The sequence below is a fragment of the Colletotrichum fructicola genome (assembly GCF_000319635.2).
Source record: "Colletotrichum fructicola Nara gc5 chromosome Unknown KSG_Nara_v1_contig01, whole genome shotgun sequence".
Lineage (NCBI taxonomy): Eukaryota > Fungi > Ascomycota > Sordariomycetes > Glomerellales > Glomerellaceae > Colletotrichum > Colletotrichum fructicola.
The window spans coordinates 571,618-590,462 of record NW_027094051.1 but is presented as its reverse complement, the minus strand read 5'-3'; the positions used below and the strand labels follow the sequence as shown (position 1 = coordinate 590,462).

Genomic DNA, 18,845 nt, shown 5'->3' with positions numbered 1-18,845 from the left:
CCAGCAGCCCAGCTCGATGTTCACCGCGCACCCGGCATTCTCATTTTCATCCATCACATGCTTCTAGAAGCGCAGACTTTGTACGTTGTTCAACAGGAAATTGAAGCTGTCTTGACGGAAGTCATCATCGATCAAGTCAGCGTTGTTCGCCATCACATGCAACAACTTTCCACCATCCTTCCACTTTGGCCAGTCAATGAGCTTGACACTCGCCACTCCAGTGCCGCCTTTGGAGTCGTTCGGATCCTGATTATAGGCAAAGTTGAAATAATATGCTCGTGTAGCTGAGGCGGCGTAATTTGGCTTGATGCCGTAGAACGTCTGAAGGAGGTCCGACCCGTGGAAGGTGCCCAGAACTGGCGTACCGTAGTCATAACTGGAGATATAGCTCCAATTCGGGACATCGGGTTGCACAGTTGTGGAAATGTTGAGCACTGCTCTTCGCGTGAGAGTGAAGACGGAGTCTCCAAGAATAGCCGCCATGCGCTTGAATTGTGGGTAGATATTATTGAAGCCGGCAGTACGGAAGGGAGATCCTGCAGAAGGACGATTCTTGTAAGTGGCGACGAGACCTTTTACTTGTTGAGGTGATGCATTATTGAAGAACAGAGTTTGGAAGTATTCTTCCACCTCCGAAGTTGTGGAGATGTTCGGCGTGAAGAGGGCGAAAAGAGTGCCTTCATCTTCTTGATCTCCAATGATGAACGGCACTTTGGGGAGTTTGCCTGAGGTTGCAAAAAGCTCAGGGCTGGAAACGATACTTTTGCCGTCGGGTCTCGGGAGATATGATAGTGCAATCGAGCTGTAGCTCAAGAGGCCGGGAACCGAGTTTGCCGCTTTTCTCATATCCTGTGGCGTTCGTTGTCAGATAATGCACGTACGAAAAGGCCGAAGGGTTGGCTTACATCATAAGGGAGATCTCGTAGACATTTGAGGCGATCCGCTGCCGTGTCGCAGCCGGCCGTAGACACAACCTGGTCATAGATCTTCTGTGCCTTGGGCGAATCCATCGGGTCTATAGGTACAGCTGAGCCGGAGTTCATGATTGCACCGCGGAAGAGCGCCTTTCCGTTGCGGGTGATATTGCCGTTATTCAGAGTAAGCTGACTGAAAACCGAAATAGCCCCGGCCGATTCTCCCCAGATGGTGACTTTGTCTGGGTCTCCGCTATGAAATTGGTTGTTAGTATTTCTCAATAGCTTATGGGAGGCTAAGACTGCTTACCCAAAGCTGGCGATGTTGTCTTGGACCCACTCGAGACCCATTCTTTGGTCAAGCAGCCCAGCATTGGAGCTTCCCTCCATCATGAGGTCCTTTCCAGGCATGAAACCGAACGCTCCAACTCTGTAGTTGACAGCTACGAAGACGATTGGCTTCCCTGTAGACATGGATTCTGCTACGAGACCGGCCCCATTGTACATTGATGTGCTCCCCAGCTCGAAGCCTCCTCCGAAGATCCAGAACATCACCGGGAGCTTATCCTTCTCCGTTGTCCCAGCTGGCCGTTGCACATTGATCGTGAGACAATCTTCTTGTCCAACGGCGAGGTTCTTGATGATGGGCAAGTTCAGCACCTTATCGAGAACATCTGGCGGGATAAGAGGTGAGCCGAAGTTGGTGTTCAGGGCGAACTGCGGGCAAGATTCGGGCTGTTCTGTGGTAGCGTCGACGTTGCCCAAGGCTTCGGTGATGCGGACGGGAGGCTTGAATCGCAACTCCCCAATGGGAGGTTTTGCGACGGGAATTCCATTGAATGATTCGACCTCGCCGGCTTTTGCTCCGAGGAATCCTTTTGATGTGCCTTTGATGTTGGCTTGTGGCGTTTTGATCGTGACTTGTGGAGTCCCTCCTTTTGCCTGCGGCGCTGCTTGCGGCGCTGCCCAAGCCAAGGAGATTAGAGAGACGAAGGCCAGCGTCCTGGGAAACATCATTAAGAAGCGATGGTGAAGAAGAAAGAATTTGGCGAACACCGGAGAAGTCTGTTCTCGCGACCTCTTTCAGGAGTTGTGGTCAGACCTAGGGGTTGAGAAGGGTCCGGGCCACGACACCTGCATATATCAACGTTAGAGCCATGCACCGCCATGTCGTCTTCGGCAATCATGGAAAGAACGCAATGATATCATATGACAGAAACCTAGAGATCTCAATCGCCTACGCTTGAGTTTGCCCAGGTAGCTTAATGTCGGATGAACCAGGTAGCGTGCGACGTGAGATGGCGGTGACTTCGGAAACTGCTGGGGAAGTCTTCGCATCGCATGGCCGAAAAGAGAAGTGTTCCTAATTTTTGACACCCGTCAAGGTCGTGGGCGCTAATGAAAGCCGTTCAACAAGTTCCACGGGGAGGGGTTCTAGAGCTATCCCATGTGTCCCGACCGTGCCGTGGTGTTGGCCCGACCGAAATCCTTCCGTCCCTCGGCAACCAGTGCGCAATATGATGGGCCGGCAGGTGTCATGCGCCCGCGCATTCAGATGGAGGGCGGGAAAGGGTAACGAAAAGAGCAACTTTGTCAATGCTTTCGCCGAATACGGAATGTGGCCCAGGGAAGGACGCGGGGTCCAAGAGAGAGGATGGAATCGGGGAATCAGTCCATGAATCGGCCAACATCGACGTCAGGCCGTGATGGCTGTGAAGTTGCTGTCCATTACATACGGAAATGAAGCCTGTTCTGTGACGGACAGTGTTGCGAGGCAGACTGGGAGATCAGACGAAAAACGCCTCATCCAATCCGAGGACCAATTCTCAACCCTCCTATTTCGTAATCGGCTTGGTGAACATGGTAGGATCCCAGAGGGAAGGATGCAGAAGCTTGGATGCATTTCTAAAGCTTCAGCCAGGTCAGGGTTCGAGTCAAATTACGCAACATTCAGGAAGATTCTTGTCGACTCCGATTGCTTCCCTGTGCTACACGAACGGTGCGGCTCGTGAGAACGCGTTGAATAGATCCGATTGGAGGAATTTGCTTCTTACTGCTAGCAAGACCCTGCTTCGATTAGACTTCATTACATGTGACCAGCAATGGCCTTGGGCTGGTACAGTTCCTCTAGATATTTTTCTTCCTCTTCGGTGAGAACCTTCCCGTCCGCCGTAATGGCCTGGTCGATTCTCTCGACGCTGCTGAAGCCAATGATGGGGCTGGTAACCCGCTTGTTGATCCATGCTAGAGCCACGTGCGCCATGGGCCACTGGCGCTTCTCCGAGACCTCAATAACTCTCTTGATGATTGTGAGATCCGGTTCGACCGTCCCGTGGGATCCGGGCTGTCCCTCCTTCTCGCCCTTGCTTCGCGAGGTGGAGCCGAAGTCTGCGGGAGGTCTCGCGAGATGACCGCGGCCTGGTGTCAAGTATGGTTAGCCATGCCTCGTATGCTTCGTTTACTGCCCGAGGTTCACTTACATAGCGGAGCCCACGGAATAAGTCCTACGCCGGTATCGTCACAGAATCGGTTCATCTCCCGCTCTTCCTCGCGGTACAGAAGATTGTAGTGGTTCTGCATTGAGACAAACTTGGTCCAGTTGTTCTTTTCCGCGACGAACTGCATCTGGGCGAATTGGGTTCCCCACATGCTGCTTGCACCGATGTATCGAACCTTTCCAGACTGAACCAAGTCATGCAAAGCCTTCATTGTTTCCTCGACGGGTGTCCGGGGGTCGAATCGGTGAATTTGCAACAGATCGATGTACGGAGTATCAAGCCGCTTGAGCGAGGCTTCGACTTGGTTGAAGATGGCACCTCGGGAGAGACCAAACTGGTTCTGGTAATCCTTCACCTTATTGAACTCATCGCGGAAGTTGAATTGCCGAGCCTCTGATCATTCAATTAGAAATCTGTCTCGAATCGCGATCTCGAATGACGTACCAGGTTCCTCGCCGACCGCAAAGAAACACTTTGTCAGAATAACGACCTTCTCCCGGAGGATGTTGTACTTCTTGAGCGCCTTGCCAATGGTGACCTCGGAAGCACCGTTGGAGTACACGTTGGCTGTATCCCAAGTGTTGAGGCCTCGATCGTAGGCAGCCTTGAGCAGCGGGAGCGCCTGAAAGCTCCTGTTAGTACAACCTGACCACGCAATTGGTTTTGCATCGCACGCACGTCGTCCTCGCCCAGAGCCCACGGAATCGTACGCGGGTCGCCAAAGCTCATGCAGCCAAAGATGGGAACTGAAACACGAAGTCCGGACTTTCCGAGTTGGCGGTACTCGACTTTAGTGCTCTCGAGCGACTCCTTCAAACGCGCGGGAAGCTGCTTGTTGGCCATGATTGCTGTATCTCTTGTATCTCAAAGGTCAGGATCTGCGTAATGTAGCGTTCGGTTACTGATACCAGTCAGCACTTAATCTTATCGGAGGAGCAGATCTGCCGAGCGGGGAGACGTCGAACATATATCTTGTCCATCCCATTCTCAACGTCATTAGAGCCCGATCGCGCCATCAAGAGGGGTCACAGCGCGGGTAGTGGACGGCACCGAAATGGCGAACAGCTACCCCGCATTGCGCTGATCAGTGTCTCTCTGCCCCTCAAATGTGGGAATTTGCTAGCTGTTGATGCGTATCGCTGACATCAAATCGCATTATTGATCGTAGTTAGCGCCGATTGACCTGTAACTGCCACTGTCATGATGCGAGTTGAGAATTACCTTGATAGATGATTGGTAATGGCTTCAAGGAGACTGGGTTCGTTATGGAGATTGGAGCTGTTAAGTCCGACCATGCGTCTTTCGGATTCACCGGTAGTTGAAGTGACTTTCCTCAATGTTTCAAAGCGGCGAATTCACAAGCGCTCGATTTCCCGTCTGATAACACGCATTTCAGATGTGTATCAAGAATCCGGCACGGAATTTCTCATGCCTCCAATATACCTAGCAAGGTAACCAAATGAATAAAGGACTGGGAATATTCTACCTATTGAGCGGGATTAGAATGTGCCTTAAACACTATTTAACTGAAGCATTCGTCAAAGGTGCCAACAAAAGGGCCTGCTCCACTGGGATCGTTGTTGGGTTCGCAAGCACCTCGGGCACTACAAGTGCCTCTTCCGTTATTACACGCGGCGCCAGCGTTGACCTTCGCGTTTTGGTTACCCCCGCCGAGGATGAAGTCGTCAACTTGAGATCGTCCGCCGCCGGTTAGACATTCCTTGAAAGTCCCCACGAAAGGTCCAGCGCCGCTTGGGTCGTTATTTGGCTCGCATCGCCCGCCCTTGCAAAAGCCACGGCCATTATTACAACTTTCTGCCTGATGATTAGCTCATGAAACAATATCGCTCCTGTCGAAAAGAAATCTTACGAGCAAAGACAGGGCTCATCACCAGAGCCAACAAGGCGATTGCTGAGGTGAATCTCATTTTGACCGAGAGAGAGCTCAGTGAACGGCAACTACCGACACAGAATTATTGGAGTCAGAAAGTATGATGAGGTACAAGAGGAAAGGCTATGTTCGACTGAAGACCAGCTTCTGCTTGGCGATGAAAGAGATGGGTTGCTGAAGATTACGGGGGCACATTCATAGAGTGTTCGAGAGAGGCTGTGACTTATTTAATTGGACTTGAAAGCTGGAAATCCATGAAAAGCTACCCTGTGACCGCTAGTCACAGAAAAAGATCACATCCAAACACATAACGCCCAGGTAATGGCTGATCCGACGGCATGTTTAAGGTTTGCTGGGATATTCAGGACTGTCATTGAAATTTGTTGCGCTGTCAAAAGTCTCACCACGCTGATTTGAGACCCTTAGACGTGAGTGGGAACGGCGTAGTCCGGGGTTTTCCACGCGACGTCAATCCTCAGTCTCATAGGCTTAAGACGCCATGCTATGATCCGACGGAGCTGCAGTGTTTGAATGGTCATTGGCTGGTTCGATTTAGACTTGAATGAAAGCTCGCGTGGTTCAATTAGCGCCGTGTCTATTATCATGGATTGGCCGTTTCAGCGATCAGGGGCTGCGACTGCTTCAGAACTGCAACACACGGATAGCTCCGCGGTGGAGATGCTTAACAGCGATGATCACCTTGTTGTACCATGTGAGAATCAAATCGTAACATAATCAACTCTAGGGCATTCACTGGCGCTGCTCTAACTGGGCTGAGTCTAAAAGCATAGAACGTGAGAATTACCACCAAAGCCAGATCTCTACGTAACTCGAGAATACTTGTGTCAGATAATTAGCCAGCAACTTTCTGTAAAGAGAGCGCTCGCCATGGGGATTCTGCGATAATGATTTTATAATAACGGCGACGTGAGCAACAGCAATGGCGACAGGGGCTGTCTCATGGATATTATCTTCTTTTCCCTCTTTTGAGCAATACCCAATCAGCACAGGTGATAGCTGATGTAGGTAGTTTCCCATCGGACTGGCTGAAAGTATCTGCCCGGGTAAGAAGACATCTTTGTGGATTCTACCAGAGTATTTGTTGATTGAAATTGGCACTATTGCCGGTCAAGGGAATGCGGCGGAAGAATTCACGCTGCCCTTATCTCAATTCGAATTTGGCCGCAGAGAAATGTGGAATGCACTGCTTAAATACCTAATCAAAAAGGAACGCTGACATGCGTTGCTTTGCTTCCTCATCTTTCCAGTCAATCAAAGTTCGTTCCTTCGATTCTGCCATCTTGATTTGTACCAACGGCTCCATTGCTGCCCGTTCCTCGTCCGTCAGAAGATGTAACCTCGTCTCCCAGAGTTTCTCATGCGGGACTTCATGGTCCCTGGCACCGAAGAATAACTCATCTAGATACTTCCAGTAGATGCTGTCAAAAGCCCAGCTGTTTCTAGCGGCATAGTTCAACCAAAATCGGCCCGTCTTCCAGCTATCCCGCATGTAAGTCGAAAGGTGAAAGGAACCTGGACCCATCTCACCCTCCACATCTTCCAATGCTGATAACCATATTCCTAACCGTGTCTCATAAATGTGAGCCCATTCTTCAATGCCGTCTTTCCATTCCTCAGGCCACTCGAGCAATAACCACCAAGGACAATCCAAGACGAAGTGAGTTGGCGCGGCATATGTAAACTCCCAGTCAATTACACCATGAACCATTTCGCTTTCATTCATCAGGACAGTCGATGGCCGGAAATGATCATTCCAAAGGCGGAAAGAGCCTGACCGAGGGGGCATCGCGAACCTCGATCGATCGGCGACAGAACGGGCTGACCAGTCATCCTCAGCAAACCCGAAGTTGGAAAGTTGGCCTTGCTTGGCTCGTCTGCGGAATAATTGTCGCGCAACGTATTTGCAACGGCAGTCATCTTCCGACGACACAATTTCATTGTGCTGAAATAGAAGTGTCGCGATGTGCATGTCAGCCAAAGCCACGTACCAATCATCAACTGATTGGTACGTGGAACCTGGAGATGGCAGCACTGATTCGGGAACGTTAGAGAGCTGCACCATACTGGACATATTGAGAGTGATGGGCCGCGCTAATACAGCACATGATCCAGGTGTCGTGCCGACCAGAGAGCCGAGAAGAGGAAATGCGGGCTGTGCGATCTGGAGCACACAACGGGCCATATCCAGATAGAACATTTTGAGTCTTTCTTCTGAGATTTCAGAAGATAAGATCGGCATCTCGCTTTCATCTGGTCGTTGAGCCCACATTAACTCACACATACTCGCCCTGGCACCGTAATCCTGGATGATACTAAACGCCCCTACCTCAGGGTCCATTCCATAATGATAGACTCTGGGAACAGATAACTGAGACTGCCTCGAGAGACGCTCGGTCGTAGCAGCTTCCAAGAAGAGCTTTTCTGCGGCGAAAGTCGTTTGATCCGTGAGAGGTAAACGCACCACAACCCTGAGAGGAGAGCCCCTGAATCGAATTGGGTATGAGACATGTGAGCCGCCGACGTATATTGGAAAGACTATCATTGCGCACTCTTCGAAGACACGCTCGACGAAAGCTGTGATTTGGCGATATCGGGACTGCGAACTAGCTTCTCTCACCGCTTCGTCCCAACCGTCGTCCTTCCGGTCCCATGCATCGTTGTCGGAGTTTTGCCGAGCACGCATTTTCGCGTTGTGCACTGTCAGAAAGAATTCGCTCAGAGTTGATATGTCGTCCTGCCGGGGGGCGGGGGACGTGGGGAGGGGAGGGCTTGAACAAACAAAAAAAATATCAGAGGCAGAGAAACTATGCAAATCAGGTAAAGCCTTTTATTTGCTCACCAGAAACTGGTAAAATGCGGTGACCAGCTGACCTACACTTGTCATCCACCTGCTGCGGTGAGGCACAGTCCTTAGCGACAACCATTTGACAGCCCCCACCCATCGGCACCCTTATGTAAGGCTTGGTGGGTTAAGTAGACTGTTCATCCGTTCCAACCAATACCGCAGCTGTAGCTTCATTCATTGGGGCCTGCCACGTTGTTCAGCAATGAATTGGGAGTTTTTTGGGGAGAGGAAACAAGAGCGAAGCAAGAGGGGGAAAACGCCCGCTTTTTCATCAGCATAACCCTGAACACTAGCTTTCACTATCTCCAGCCTGGTCTGAATCACCGCAGCCGTAATAGGGTGGAGGAGAAAGCAAAAGGAAACCCTTGTGAAAACCATCACCTCCAACGAGACATCAAAGCGGTTTGCATAGGTAAAACTCGATTATGTCGGAGATCGGCCAAGGGAAACCATAATTGATGTGCACTTTTGTTTTGGTAAACACCCATTTCAGAACATGAATCTCTTCGGTTCTTCGTATTTTCCACCGAAAACAGTGGTCAGAAAGTGAAAGACATGTCTGAAATTGTAGAATGAGAATACAAGTTTGAGCCATCAATTGGACGGAAGCTTACTCGAGGCACATTCAATTTCTAAGAAGTGTGTTCATGAACAAGCCATCTTTCATAAGATGCCTATACCGAGATGGCCGTTTCGTGAAGAAGCAAGGACACGATATAATTCTGCGAATAGATCGGCCTTTTGATGCTTCAAATCACAACAGTCTCAAATCAAGCGTATATTGCTTTTCAAGACGACCAGACAACATATTATCATACGTTGAATTCAACGCTTTCTTCAAGTGAGATCCTCTCTTCGTGCTCTGATAGGCGAATAGTCCAAATTTGCTAAAGTTTATAGTATGTCATCAAGCAAGGGTGATAAGCAGCATAGGAAGACCGATTCGGACGACAATTTCGAACACCAAACTGTCTTGTATGACAAGTCCATGAGAAAGGGTGATATGCACCATGACAAAAAGCAAGATAAAGGCAAGAAAAGACAGGATGATAATTTAGTCAAGTCGAAAGAAATAATGATGAACACTCACCGCGCTGCCATTGCACGGAGATAAGATGCTCAGAATTGGGGAAAGGATGAACGAGATGAAAAAGACGCGAAGGAGAAGGCGTAAATTCCGAATGGAAGCTTTACGTCTGCTCCTAATTGCCTGATTGACCTTTGCGACGACACCCAGGAAGTCTCTTTGACCAATAGAGCATTACACTCATTACCATCATTTGAGCCCGGACTTAGCAGTCAATTAGATTTCAAATGAGTCGTTCCTTATTCAGTTAGAACAAATTCACATTTTTCAGAGGTGCCATACTGAGCGTCGTTTAACAATGGGCCCAGTAGAATGCGGCATGTCAATTATAGATTTACTTTGATTTGCTAGCAAGCGGGTGGTTCCGACGCAGTTGCTACACCCGAGACGGGTGCCAAATAACGCGGTGGGCTGGGTGGTCACTAGTCACTTCCAACATAACATGGAAGCGGGTTGAGATCAAAGTCGACTGTGGCGGATGCGGCACAGAGCAGAGGCATATCCAATTTTAGTCATCTCCTGATTTTGCTAACGCTGTTTAGGAAGGTCCCGGTGAATTTGATGATGACAATTTCCCGGAAGCGAGCCTTTTGAGCCACTCGCAATGGGCCATTGTCTTGGTACGGAGACTTCGGTTGGCGTTAACGCTTGCTCTGTATACAGGCTCTGTGTGGCTGTGCCTGGAATACGAAGTTATTGTCGAAATGCTCCCGCGGGGGAGGGGGTATTTAGAGACACTATTGCCGTCCCACTTTTGACTTCCTCATTTGAATGGGAAAGAGTCTTCCAAAACCTGCCAGCACTCGACTTCTTACAACCATGACACTCGCACCCACTTCAACTGTCGCCTTAGCGTCAACCACAGAAGTTGGAAAAGATGCCCTCACAACTCCGTTCAGGTATCCTTGGGACTGCGCTACTATTCGGGAGGCTGCATCGTGGATTCACGTAGACGGGAAGACAAAAGGGACCACTGATATAGCGTTTTCAAATCTGGCTAATCCGCGCATCTCAGCATGCCAGCCATCCCAGTGGAAGAAAAACTACGGACGCAGGCAATTGAACTTCAGTCCTGCAGTGTGTCCAAGTGGCTGGGTAACACATCTCCTGGCTACAAAAACTATATCTTCTACCACACTATCCACGGCATATTGCTGTCTGAGGTTGGCGCTATCACCGTCTTGGCATCCCCATAGGTCGCCTGAAGTTACTAACAATGATAAGCAATTACCGACCAGTCACAAATATCTCAGACATACTGCCAATCGAGACCATGTATCCGGTATGCTTGGGGTACTTCGACAGCTCCTATGACACATATGGCAATCGCACGGCTACATATTCAAACGGATCAACCACAGTATATACCGAAGGATATGATCTTCATCCTGCATGGCACATCACATGGCAAGAGTCCGACACCTCTACACTGTCTCCGCCGCCACCAAGTCTGTCAACGACGTTGGATACTTGGGTGCCCGGCGAAGCGATTGCTACGACAAGCACAGCATACCGACCTGAAGGTAATCGTGGTCTTACTGAGTTTTTGGTTCTGGTTACAGTCATTCCTTCAGTTATAGGAATCATGCTGTGCGGTTGCTGTGTGTGGTGTTGTGTGTCGAGTCGCAGAGACAAGCGGAAGAAGACTGGTGTTTACGCCGAGCCATTGCCTACGGTTAGGCGCACACAGGCTGAAGTCGAAGAAAAGTAGGTATTTTGACGATTCTTTCTGGGTTTTCGGTACACAGCAGATGTCATGTTCATTATGGCATTGGGCAAGTAGTATGATATACGGTATGGGATATCTTTGAGTGAACCTTCCATCTGGCTTATCAGGACTGTGAACTCTATTGCTAGCAATCAAGCACCCACTTGCTCTAATGCCTTTGAACCATCTGACATGGAATACAAAGCCAATGTTTCAGCTTCTAATGATTCAGCGCTGGTATGGCAGTCAAGCGGGCCGATCTCACTGATGCCTTGTGGTGGTGGTAACGTGCTCCGTGTTCCGGGGGACTACCGGGGCGTCGATGGGATAGACCCATCCCCACGGATGTCGTGGGGCCATACCAGGCCGTCGAGTCCAGGCCGATGTGGACCCAAGAATTCAGGGCCGGAGGCGGTCCGCGGGGTCTGGGCCTCAGGCTTGTAGCTCCGTGAGACGAAACAAGGTTAAGGGCGATTCCGAGTAGATTATAATTGTCAAAATTCAGCCGAGAAACTTTCCGTCTAGAAGCAAATAAGGTTCGCGTGAGGTTGCAATTCTCCCATTGCCAACTTGGTTATCGGGCACCGCGATGAGGGCTACTGCAGCTTACTTCGGTAGCTTGATAGCGCTAGCTTCGTCCCGCGCATCCCATGCACAACTCGGGCGATGAAGTTGACTATCTCGGCCTGAACGCCGGTAGTCACTGTTCAGCTAGACGTAGTGGAGATTCTCGAACGAGAACTTATCAGAACGGTACATTGGTCACAACGGGGCTCATGCGGGGAAGAGCGCCGTTCCTGCGCTTTTTACCCTAGAAGAATTCTATCTCTAGCTTCTATACGTGGCCATCCTTGGCTCCCGGATAGCTAATACTAAAGATTACGATTCCTGGGCAGTGACTTTTGCAGTCGTCTCGTGCGACTCATGCTGGGGCGACTGACCAGGTGGTGCTGGCCCATCTTTTTCCCCCGATCGGTCTAGCGTACGCATGGATGAGACCTCTTGATAAAGGCACAGAACCCAGTATACGCAACCCAGAACATGATATGCAGGAATCCTGCATTCGACGACCACTCATTCGGCAGTTTTGAATTAGCCATGATCCTCGGAGATTCTCGTGATATATCGTCAGCTCGCTGCACACAATTGCGCTGAATCAGGCCGAGAAGCTACAAACTCTTTTTTGTTCATTTTACATCTCAACAGCTGTCATGTCACAGCCAATGTCTTCCTTTGAGGTTCCTGGAACGGTTCAACTCGTTGACACCCAGGGTGTTCTTGATGTGAAGCACGGAAGTGGCCAACCCAACATCGTACTTGTTCCTCAGCCGAGCAACGACCCCAATGATCCGCTCGCGTGGACTCAGAAGCGCAAGACATTCAACATCATTTGGGTGATGATTTGGTGCTTCTTCATTGCCGCCATCGTTTCCGGTCTTTCGCCCGCCTATCTGCAAATACAAGCCGACACGGGAATATCAGTCGCCAACCTGAGTACGGGCAATGGCCTGATGTACCTCTTCCTTGGATGGGGAACACTGATCACCCAAAACTTCGCTTTGGTCTATGGCCGACGACCTAGTCTCGTTTTCTCCATTGTCTTGACGACCTTCGTCACTCTTTGGTCCGCATACACGAAGTCGAGCGCCGAGTTCTACATCAACAGAATCATTCTCGGCGTTGTCTCCTCCCCGATGGAGACCCTTATCGAGGTCATCATTGATGACCTCTTCTTCGTTCACCAAAGGGGGTTCTACATGGGAATCTACAGCTGGACGCTATGGTGCGGTGCTTTTCTCTGCCCCGTGGCTTCAGGATTTGTGGCTGGAGCCCTGGGGTGGCGATGGATTCAATACATCCTGTCCATTTTGGGTGGCGCGCTCAGCGTCTCAACGTTTCTCTTCTTTGAGGAGACGATGTTCTACCGACCGAGTGTTCACCCGGAGATCATTGGCACGGCAGGGCTCAAAGCTGACGCTGTTGACACTGAGGGAGGAGTTTTGAGTGATCGGGACGTGAACGAGACCAAAAAGCCCCAGCCTGACGAGATTGGAGTCGCGACGATAAACTCTAGTATCGACGTTAACGAGCCACAGACATACAGCTCTGTTACCGATAGGCCGTTCTGGTCGAAGTTGAAGCTCTGGGGATACCAGGACTCTCGCAAGCCAAGCAACTTCAAACGAACCCTTCTGCCTTTTCATCTGCTGCGGTTTCCGACTGTCCTTTTCGCGGGTCTCCTAGTCGGCGGCATTCTGTCATGGTATAATGTTGTCGGCGGGTCCCTTGCCCTCATACTCGGCAATCCTCCGTACAACTTCGGCTCGAACGTTATCGGTCTCTTCTACCTGGCTGCTGTCATCGGGGTCTCCATTGGCTGTGCCATCTCTGGTTGGGCAAGCGATGCGTTGTCGGTGATCATGGCGCGTAGACATGGCGGCGTGATGGAACCGGAACATCGGCTCTGGCTGGGCATCGTGGCACTCATTGCCCATCCCATCGGATGCATTCTTTACGGAGTCGGGGCATCGTTAGGAATTCATTGGGTTGGCATTGCCTTTGGACTGGGAATCATCTCAGTCACGCTACCCTTAGGCACTAGTCTGGCTTTCACATACGTTCTGGATAGCTTCAAGGAAGTTGCTGGAGAAGGATTTGTATCTGTTATTATGATTCGTAATACTATGGGTAAGTCTCTCACGCTTTCGATCGGCAGCACAGAAGCTAACGTACTTTAGGCTTTGCCTTTAGCTACGCTGTCGTACCAATGATTGAGAATATTGGCCTCAGAAATGCGTTCATCCTGACGGCTGCACTTGGTGTGGCTCTGTGGGCTTTGTGTGTGGTCATGATCTTCATCGGCAAGCCGCTGAGGAGAAATGCTGCATCACAATACTGGAAGCTAGTCGAGAAGCACGGAGCTAATGCTCATTGAATACCGCAGTCTAGAGTAAATTCGTTTTTAATAACACGTAGAACATCCTCCAAAGAACTCTTTGTCCCAGCAGGTGGTAGGTAGTACGCTCTCAGTATCCCTAGCATACTCGTAGACTCTGCATCGAAGTTGGGTAGGCTTGTACCACCACTAGCATTCCAAATTGCGATTGGCCAGCGGCCTCAACAGCCGAGATAGACTCTTCACTTTTGACTTCTGTGATAGTTGTCAGATCTTTGATATGGGGTGTGGAAACTTTGGGTGACAACGCGATCGCTGTGAATACAAGGTTCATATCATCTAACTTATTTTCTCGGTTACATGATTTGGACATTTTGTCCACGGAAGAAGGCTCAATTTACTCCGCAATCATTTGGAGACGGCACGGTCACAGGTCTGGTCAGCATTTCCTCAAGACGGCGGCCACCGCCGAGGAGGAGGGGCTATCAGAATTGGATCACTTCTATCAGGAAATTTAACGAAAATGTTGAACCCCAGCTGACGGTATCAAAAGACCCATCATACATCAAGCGCTGATAACCATGCTCCGTAGATAGAACTTGGAGAGTGACAACTTCCACTATCATGACCATTTGGTCGTATCTTTCGACGAATGTAGGTTGTTGTCAACGGGGAGGCTCTCCTATTCCGGTTGTAAGATATCCATCCGAAGCTCCACATCAAAATTGGCATGCCGATCGTCTTAATCTGTCTATTTGCAGGATGGAGCTACATGCGGCTCCGATCTTGGCAACCCACTTGTGTGCATGCTTGCGCGGAGCCGGGCATAGCAGTTCAATACTCACCCTCAAACACCCCGCATTATGGCGCTATACCCGGTCCAGTAACAACATGGACCACTTCCTGGACCTGGACATCATGACGGACTGACAACAGTCAAGATCGACCCGCAGTTATCCATCCCTCCACGTTCAGATAGGAGCCAAGGAAGCGGCCCGGGTGGGGAGTATTCAAATGACGCCACCAGGTTAGCAATTAGATCGACCACACTGCTGCCTACGACCTGATGGGCCCTGTCAACCCCGCATAAGTTGGCTGTGCTTCAACACGTGGTAGTCTGACATCGGTCGACGCGGTTATCGAGAGCTTGGCACCACACGCGTAGATAAGTAGGCGCAGTAGATATGACTTCAGATAGTCTCCATCACTGGCCACGATCCGCAAACCAAGTCACCTCCGAAAGCCCACCACGAATCAATTTCTTTCAACTCTGCAACGACAATCTGAATCCTGAAACATGGCATCGGCACAGTTCTTCAACTATCCCGGTACCGAATCCAATGCGGAGCAATATCATTACTCTCAAGCTGTGAAGCTGGGCAACATTGTCCGCACATCCGGTCAAGGCGGGTGGGATGAAAACGGCGCCATCACCCCAGACCTTGAGAAGCAGATCGCCATTGCTTTCGACAACGTTCTCAAGGCCCTTAAGGCCGCCGACCCTCGGCTGACCTTCAACGACATCCATGCAATCCGCTCGTATCATCTCGACATGGATTCGAGTTTCGATGTTATGACGGCGCTTTTCAAGAAGCTCTTCCCCAATCACCGACCTATTTGGACTTGTATCCAAATTGGCAAGCTTGGGCTAGAGGGCATGCAGGTGGAGATCGAGGTTGAGGCTCTCATTCCTTCTTGAAGCTTCGAAGGACATGCTGGTTAATTGGCAAGGATAATGGTATTAAACAACATGCAATATGAAAGATCACTGAGGTACTTCCATGACTCACTTAGTGTTTATTTTGCTTTTTTACGATACATTGCAGCTGTGATGCAAGCTTTGACACAGGCTTTGGCATCACCAGCTTAACCACATGGACCATGCGCAAGGCGTCCAATAGACAGCCCATGATTGTGGTTTCTGGAAGGCGTGTGAGGTGACTTGTGTCAATTCCTGCTCTCGGTGTTCCCAAACTTTAGGTATTCCGCAACGAACCAGAAGAGTCTCTAAAAGGGTACACAGAGGATAGGAAACTATAAAGCGGGCCAATCTATATCTTGAGTAGCAATGTCATTCGTATCTACTTCATTCTGGCGCCGGCCGAAGCCGTTGCCATGTTTGCGCCCACTATCTATAACATGTAGTCCCCCCTTTGATTCAGGCCTTCAACTTCTCAAGACTGTCTTCAGCTGATCTTTACAAGCGAATTTCATCTCTCTTTCAAATCTTACCAACATGTCCAAAACCTTCACGCTCCAGGATGTTGCTCAGCGGTCAACCGATCGCACTGGCCTTATTGTTGTCAGTAAGAAGGTTTACGACGTAACAGAGTATTTGACCGAGCATCCGTATGTGTTCCAGCGCTCTTTCACACCAAATTGTCATATCTAACTTTCAGCGGTGGTGGCGACGACATTTTAGTTGAGGTTCTTGGCCAGGATGCCACTGAAGCCTTTCACGAAGTTGGACACAGCGAAGCTGCTAGGGAGAAACTCGAGTCACTTCTGGTTGGGAAATTGAAAGATGAACCTCAGGTAAGCCTACTGTCAACGAAATCTGGATATTTTGCTCAACTTCTTCCTAGATGCAAGACTCCAAGGTCAAGTCTGTTGGAGCTGCCTCATCCTGGCGACTGCAGCGGAGTACGATGGACTTGGCTATTGTATTCCTCCTGCTGTCAGTCTCGGCAGCCTTCTTCCGATTCAAAACGGCGCCAGCCAATGATTCTTGATGTAGGATATGCCCAAGCTAGAGGTCAATCAACCTTATCATGTCCGCTCATCCATGTGCGCCATGACTGTGCCATGTTCGACGCCCCACTAAAATGGTCCAAATTGTTACCCAATTCGGAAAGCTGAGGTTGGAGCTCAAGCCGCACGCCCTGCATCAACCCCGCACCAGCCGACCCCTCCGCCGGAGCTCAAGAACCAGGTCTCCAGGATGTTAGAGCTACCCTGGGCATGTCTTGCGGAATGCGGGGGAGCTCTGTAGGCTGTTTTGGGGAGGCCTTTTGGTAGCTCGTCTCAAATTGCCCATCTTTTTTCTACAACAGGAGAATAGTTTGCCATGTAGCGTAGGGCATGCGGGTCTGTGATAACGACTGGCTCGATGGTCAACTATGTTGCCCAAATGGGTTCAATGACAAATAAGTATTCGATTTGTGAGCAATTGATTGTCACTGTGTCTGAGAACGCTCGATATGGCGGGGTCTTCGGGGTGTCTTAAGATGCGCAAGCTGCTCTGCGGGCTTTCTGCGCGTCTTCCTCCCACGTTTTATTTTCGGCACTGCCGTCACTGATACCGGATCACCTCGTATACCACATCTTCATTTCCAAACTCTTCAACATGTCGGCACCTACAATAGATCTCACTGCGCCAAACGGCACGAAGATCAACCTGCCCACTGGTCTTTTCATCAACAATGAGTTTGTGAAGGCCTCGTCTGGCTCTAAAATCACTGCCATCAACCCGAGGTACGTTCATTTTGACGAACCAGGTCTCCATATCGATGATGCCGTCAGCTAAACGAATCATGCAGCGATGAGTCCGAAATCGTCTCTGTCGAAGCCGCATCCCCAGAAGACGTCGACAAGGCCGTAAAGGCTGCACGTGCCGCCCTCTATGGTCCCGGCTGGGGCGACATCTCCAACACCGAGCGAGGCCAACTGATCTTCAAGCTGGCAGATCTTGTTGAAGAACACCAAGAAACCATTGCGACTCTGGAGACTTGGAATGGCGGAAAGCCCTTCAGCGTGGCTGTCGGTGAGGACCTCGCTGAGACGATCGCCACCTTGAGATACTACGCTGGATGGGCCGACAAGATCCACGGCGAGACAATCCCAACAACACCACAGAAGTTCGCTTATACACTCAAGCAGCCAATTGGTGTTTGCGGTCAAATCATTCCCTGGAACTACCCAGTGATGATGGCGGCGTAAGTTGAAATCCTCAAAGCTCTCCGGAATTACCTTGCTCACTAGGATTTTGCAGCTGGAAGCTCGGCCCTGCTTTGGCTTGTGGTAATACTGTGGTTCTCAAGCCTGCCGAGCAGACTCCTCTTTCTATTCTTTACTTCGCTACCCTGATCGAAAAGGCCGGGTTCCCGCCTGGTGTTATCAACATTGTGAACGGATTCGGAAGAGAGGCCGGAAACGCCCTCGTCTCCCACGAGGACGTCGATAAGATCGCCTTCACAGGTTCCACTGCAACTGGTCGTCAGATTATGAAGGGGGCTAGCGTCAACCTCAAGAACATCACCTTAGAGACCGGTGGCAAGTCACCCCTTGTGGTCTTCAAGGACGCGGACCTCGACCAAGCCGCCAAGTGGGGACATGTCGGCATCATGAGCAATCAAGGCCAGATTTGCACTTCGACGTCCAGAATTCTTGTTCAACAGGAGGTTTATGAGGAGTATGTCGCACGATTCAAGCAGATCTGTCTCGAGAACAAGGTTGGCGACCCCTTCAAGGACGACACTTTCCAAGGTCCTCAGATTACCAAGGCCCAGTACGACAAGGTCTTGGGATATATCCAGTCGGGTAAGGATGAAGGTGCCAAGCTAGTTACGGGCGGTGTTCCCCACAAGAATGTTGGTGATGGTAAGGGCTTTTTCATTGAGCCTACTGTTTTCATTGATGTGAAAAAGGATATGAGAATCTTCCAAGAGGAGGTCTTCGGACCTTTCGTTGCCATCACGCCCTTCAAGACGGAAGAAGAAGCCATTTTGCTGGCTAACAACACGTCTTACGGTCTTGGTGCGGCGTTGTTCACCCGCGACATTGAGCGCGGCCATCGGGTAGCAGCTCGCCTGGAGTCCGGCATGGTGTGGATCAACAGCTCGAATGACTCTGACATTCGCGTTCCTTTTGGTGGTGTCAAGCAAAGTGGTGTCGGTCGCGAATTGGGAGAGGCAGGCCTCGCAGCCTACACACAAACGAAGGCTGTGCACTTGAATATGGGAACGGTTCTGTAGAGTAGCGACATT

At 50.3% G+C, this 18,845-nt stretch overlaps 7 protein-coding genes across 7 annotated transcripts; 5 read left to right on the top strand and 2 right to left on the bottom strand.

Moving 5' to 3' along the window:
* Positions 1-63: 63 nt before the first annotated feature.
* On the bottom strand, positions 64-1,928 carry CGGC5_v000182 (putative secreted lipase; the record flags this gene model as incomplete). The annotated part of the gene is made up of 3 exons (XM_032026488.1): positions 64-849; positions 906-1,167; positions 1,225-1,928. 3 exons carry the CDS (start codon positions 1,926-1,928, stop codon positions 64-66), a joined length of 1,752 nt encoding a protein of 583 aa, XP_031877061.1.
* A 1,072-nt stretch (positions 1,929-3,000) lies between these two features.
* On the bottom strand, positions 3,001-4,255 carry dtxS3-1 (Aldo-keto reductase dtxS3; the record flags this gene model as incomplete). Its single annotated transcript, XM_032026487.1, has 4 exons — positions 3,001-3,332; positions 3,395-3,805; positions 3,857-4,034; positions 4,091-4,255. 4 exons carry the CDS (start codon positions 4,253-4,255, stop codon positions 3,001-3,003), a joined length of 1,086 nt encoding a protein of 361 aa, XP_031877062.1.
* Positions 4,256-10,272: 6,017 nt separating this feature from the next.
* On the top strand, positions 10,273-10,570 carry CGGC5_v000180 (uncharacterized protein; the record flags this gene model as incomplete). The annotated part of the gene is made up of 2 exons (XM_032026483.2): positions 10,273-10,419; positions 10,481-10,570. 2 exons carry the CDS (start codon positions 10,273-10,275, stop codon positions 10,568-10,570), a joined length of 237 nt encoding a protein of 78 aa, XP_031877033.2.
* Positions 10,571-12,175: 1,605 nt separating this feature from the next.
* Positions 12,176-13,899, top strand: CGGC5_v000179 (putative MFS-type transporter; the record flags this gene model as incomplete). The annotated part of the gene is made up of 2 exons (XM_032026482.1): positions 12,176-13,652; positions 13,703-13,899. The coding sequence occupies 2 exons, from the start codon at positions 12,176-12,178 to the stop codon at positions 13,897-13,899; spliced, it is 1,674 nt and encodes a 557-aa protein (XP_031877032.1).
* A 1,258-nt stretch (positions 13,900-15,157) lies between these two features.
* On the top strand, positions 15,158-15,559 carry yjgH-1 (RutC family protein YjgH; the record flags this gene model as incomplete). The annotated part of the gene is made up of 1 exon (XM_032026481.1): positions 15,158-15,559. The coding sequence occupies one exon, from the start codon at positions 15,158-15,160 to the stop codon at positions 15,557-15,559; it is 402 nt and encodes a 133-aa protein (XP_031877031.1).
* Positions 15,560-16,096: 537 nt separating this feature from the next.
* On the top strand, positions 16,097-16,592 carry CGGC5_v000177 (putative cytochrome b5; the record flags this gene model as incomplete). Its single annotated transcript, XM_032026480.1, has 3 exons — positions 16,097-16,209; positions 16,260-16,395; positions 16,446-16,592. 3 exons carry the CDS (start codon positions 16,097-16,099, stop codon positions 16,590-16,592), a joined length of 396 nt encoding a protein of 131 aa, XP_031877030.1.
* A 614-nt stretch (positions 16,593-17,206) lies between these two features.
* On the top strand, positions 17,207-18,833 carry aldA (Aldehyde dehydrogenase; the record flags this gene model as incomplete). The annotated part of the gene is made up of 3 exons (XM_032026479.1): positions 17,207-17,334; positions 17,400-17,795; positions 17,852-18,833. The coding sequence occupies 3 exons, from the start codon at positions 17,207-17,209 to the stop codon at positions 18,831-18,833; spliced, it is 1,506 nt and encodes a 501-aa protein (XP_031877054.1).
* Positions 18,834-18,845: the final 12 nt, after the last annotated feature.